Source organism: Ahaetulla prasina, chromosome 8, assembly GCF_028640845.1.
Source record: "Ahaetulla prasina isolate Xishuangbanna chromosome 8, ASM2864084v1, whole genome shotgun sequence".
Taxonomy (NCBI): Eukaryota; Metazoa; Chordata; class Lepidosauria; order Squamata; family Colubridae; genus Ahaetulla; species Ahaetulla prasina.
This window is the reverse complement of record NC_080546.1, coordinates 87,107,745-87,111,256: the sequence shown is the minus strand read 5'-3', so window position 1 is coordinate 87,111,256 and position 3,512 is coordinate 87,107,745. Positions and strand designations below refer to the sequence as shown.

Below are 3,512 nucleotides of genomic sequence, written 5' to 3'. Positions count from 1 at the left end.
CAAAAGATGCTCCCTTGGAATCGGAGAAGCAGCTGCCAGCAAATGTTCTTCACGAACTGCACGCGGTCTTACAGAGGACCAGAGCTCTCCATGACAAGACTTAGAAGCCCCTTCAGATGTGGACATCAAAGAAATGAATTATTTTAATGTACAGTGTACATACTTTCAACGTATTTAAATGTAAATGTTGAACTAAAAGAGACTGAGTGCTCTCTATCAATTTGGGAACCTTAATAATTCAGTACCGGTACTTTCCCCTCTCAGGATCTACATTTATTTCCCAGAATAATGTTGGTCAACTGTCTGTGGAGATTCTCAGTCGTCCAAATCATGGTGGTTCCAGAAAGGTGCTTTTTTTCGGAAGACAACTGGACTTTGTTCTTCCTTAAAGACGTTTTGCTTCTCAGCCCAGAAGCTTCTTCTGTCCTTTATAACTGTTCTTTAATTCTTTAGAACTGAAGAAGCTTCTGGAATGAGAAGCAAAACGTCTTCCAGTAAAAACAAAGTCCAGTTGTCTTTCGAAAAAGCTCCTTTTTTGGGGACAATGTTGGTCAACGTTTTTTCGCCTCGATGGGAAAGTGACAATCCATTGCTTCTTAACAGGACATTACTGAATATCAACAAAAAGTATAGAAATAGGACGTGAAAACAATTCAATAATATTGATACATCCTATTTTTCTGGCTTCTATGCACACTCTGAAGATAACATGGGGGCAAATGGATAGCGAGATGGGCAGTGTATAAATTTAAAACAAATAAAATAAAAGATAAGGCATAATCATTTCCAATGGGCATTTATCTCACCGATATTTGTCCTCCAAGTGGAAAATCGGCGAACAGCTGTAGGTTGACAATTCTGTTCTTGGTCAACCCCAGACTACAACCGTCACAAGCTCAGTTTGTTTATACCATCATAGACCAAAGATAGAATTTAAAATGCAAGGATCAAGTAATAAAAGAAGTTGAACGGAAGGATGGATGGACAAAGAAGGAAATAGAAACAACAAGGTCCTTTCGATCAGGCATTTCCTAATCTGATTGCAGCTGGATCAAATTTAGTTATTTTATGGAGAAAAAATAGGGAACCAATCTCTTATTAACAAACACACACACACACATACATATTGGAGGTGGTTTTCATCCGGTTCAGAGCGGTTCGTCCAAATCGGTTCAGACCGGTTTGCCTGAACCGGTTCAGACCGGTTTGCCTGAACCGGTTCAGACCGGTTTGCCTGGACCGGTTCAGACCGGTTTGCCTGGACCGGTTCAGACCGGTTTGCCTGGACCGGTTCAGACCGGTTTGCCTGGACCGGTTCAGACCGGTTTGCCTGGACCGGTTCAGACCGGTTTGCCTGAACCGGTTCAGACCGGTTTGCCCGAACCGGTAGTGGAAATCATGGTTGGGCCTGCCCACCTGCCCAAGCTCAATGCATGTTTTTGAGGTTGGGCACATGTGTGGAAGGCGCCTGAGTGAGCAAAGCACATGTGCGGAAGGACATGCACATGCGTGAACGAGGCGCATGCACGCTCACATTTGCGAACCGGTAGGGAAAGTACACTTCCTCTGTTTTCAGACTGGTCCATTTGCTCTGCGAGTAAGATGGGAGAGGTAAAACAGAATCAATAGATTTGATTTAGAGGTGTAAACAAAAGATCTCTGTGAATAGGAAATAAGGATTCCTGGGAGAAAATAATATTGTTCAATATTTTTTCCTCTACACATGTTTTTTTTTTTGACTTCCAGTGAAATAACATCATGGCAGAATAGCAGAGTTGGAAGGGATCTTGGAGGTCTTCTAGTCTAACCCCCTGCCTAAGCAGGAGACCCTACCGCCGTGATGGCGAACCTATGGCACACGTGCCCAAAGTAGCACGCGGAGCCATGTCGCTTGGCACACGCAGCATCGCCCGTTCCTCTTCCGGGTTTCTGGCATGCATACAGATGATCAGCTGGCTTTTTTGCATGCAGCAGTGTTGGAAACTAGAAGAGCTAGTCTTCTGTTTTTCTGAGTGAGCGTGTATACCGATCAATGGATCGTCGCGTCCGCATGCGCGCCAGAAACCCAGAAGAATAGCTGGCTGGAACCGGAAGTTCAGTAGCTAAAACTGGAAGCTCATTTTCAGGTGCGCGCATGTGCCCTGGACAGCTCCTCTTCCGGGTTGCGGCCCAGACACGCGCAAAGCATGTGGATGTGCTCCCTTTTCGACATTTGTGCTGTAAATTTTTGCCATATAACTGCCCTACCATTTCAGACAAAAGGTTATCCAACGTCTTCTTAAAAATGTCCAGTGTTGGAGCATTCACAACATCTGGGGGCAAGTTGTTCCACCTATTAATTGTTCTCACTATCAGGAAATTTCTCCTTAGTTCTAAGTTGCTTCTCTCCTTGATGAGTTTCCATCCATTGCTTCTTGTCCCGCCTTCAAGTGCTTTGGAGAGTAGGCTGCAAAATATTTTTTTGCTTGAAATACAGATTTATAAAACCTGACACTAAACGATACAATTTCTGCCTTTTGTGGTTAATCAATCTGACTTAAACTGACTAAAAAAACAACAACCCCAAAAACCTCGGATTTAAATCTTGACTCTTTCTGCTGGGAGAATCCAACTGTGAACAAGTCAATGGGATTTATGCTTTATTTGTGAATTATGAAATAATGCTGCTAAAACTATGCTGCTTTATTGCATTGTTTTTTTATTATTATTTCTAGGTAACTGGTAGAATCAGGGAAGATCCGCAGGAGTTTTGTGATGAAATAAAGTGTTAATTTATTGTACAGACAAATTTATTGTACATGTAAATTATCAATGCAGAAATGGCAACGGTTGCTTGCCACACCAGGTTGGGTGGGAGATATCATCAGATCAAGCATGAATGTGTGAAATAAAAAGGATCTTGTTAAAGCTAACTTGTCTCTATCAGCATCCGAAGGACATGCTTCAATCCGACCCAATAGAAATCAAATAAAAACAAATAAATCAACTCTTATGTGTCTCCATTCCTTCAATAAACGCTACATTGATTTGTAATGGATAGGCAACCTTCCATTACCGGTGGTCCTCGACTTACAACAATTCATTTAGTGACTGTTCAAAGCTACAACAGCACTTGAAAAAAGTGACTGTTTTTCACACTAGAGTAGAGTAGAGTGGAGCAGAGTAGAAGAGAATAGTAGAGTAGAAGAGAACAGTAGAATAGAATAGAACAGAGTAGAGTAGAGTAGAATAGAATAGTAGAGTGGAAGAGTAGAATAGTAGAATAGAATAGAATAGAATAGAATAGAATAGAATAGAATAGAATAGAATAGAATAGAATAGAATAGAATAGAATAATAGAGTAAAGTAGAAGAGTAGAGTAGAATAGAATAGAATAGAATAATAGAATAGAGTAGAATAGAATAGAATAATGAGTAAAGTAGAAGAGTAGAATAGAATAGAAAAGAATAGAGTACAATAGAACAATAATCGAGTAGAAGAGTAGAATAGAATAGAACAATAGAATAATAGAG

The 3,512-nt window shown here is 40.8% G+C and overlaps 1 protein-coding gene across 1 annotated transcript in view; it reads left to right on the top strand.

The window, feature by feature from the left end:
* The window catches only part of ARAP2 (ArfGAP with RhoGAP domain, ankyrin repeat and PH domain 2), an 87,369-nt gene extending 84,366 nt beyond the window's left edge, over positions 1-3,003 (top strand). The window contains exon 22 of the mRNA XM_058192502.1: positions 1-3,003. This exon is cut by the window's left edge and continues 226 nt beyond it. Coding sequence (XP_058048485.1) covers positions 1-104 — 104 coding nt within the window. The 3' untranslated portion in view covers positions 105-3,003.
* Positions 3,004-3,512: the final 509 nt, after the last annotated feature.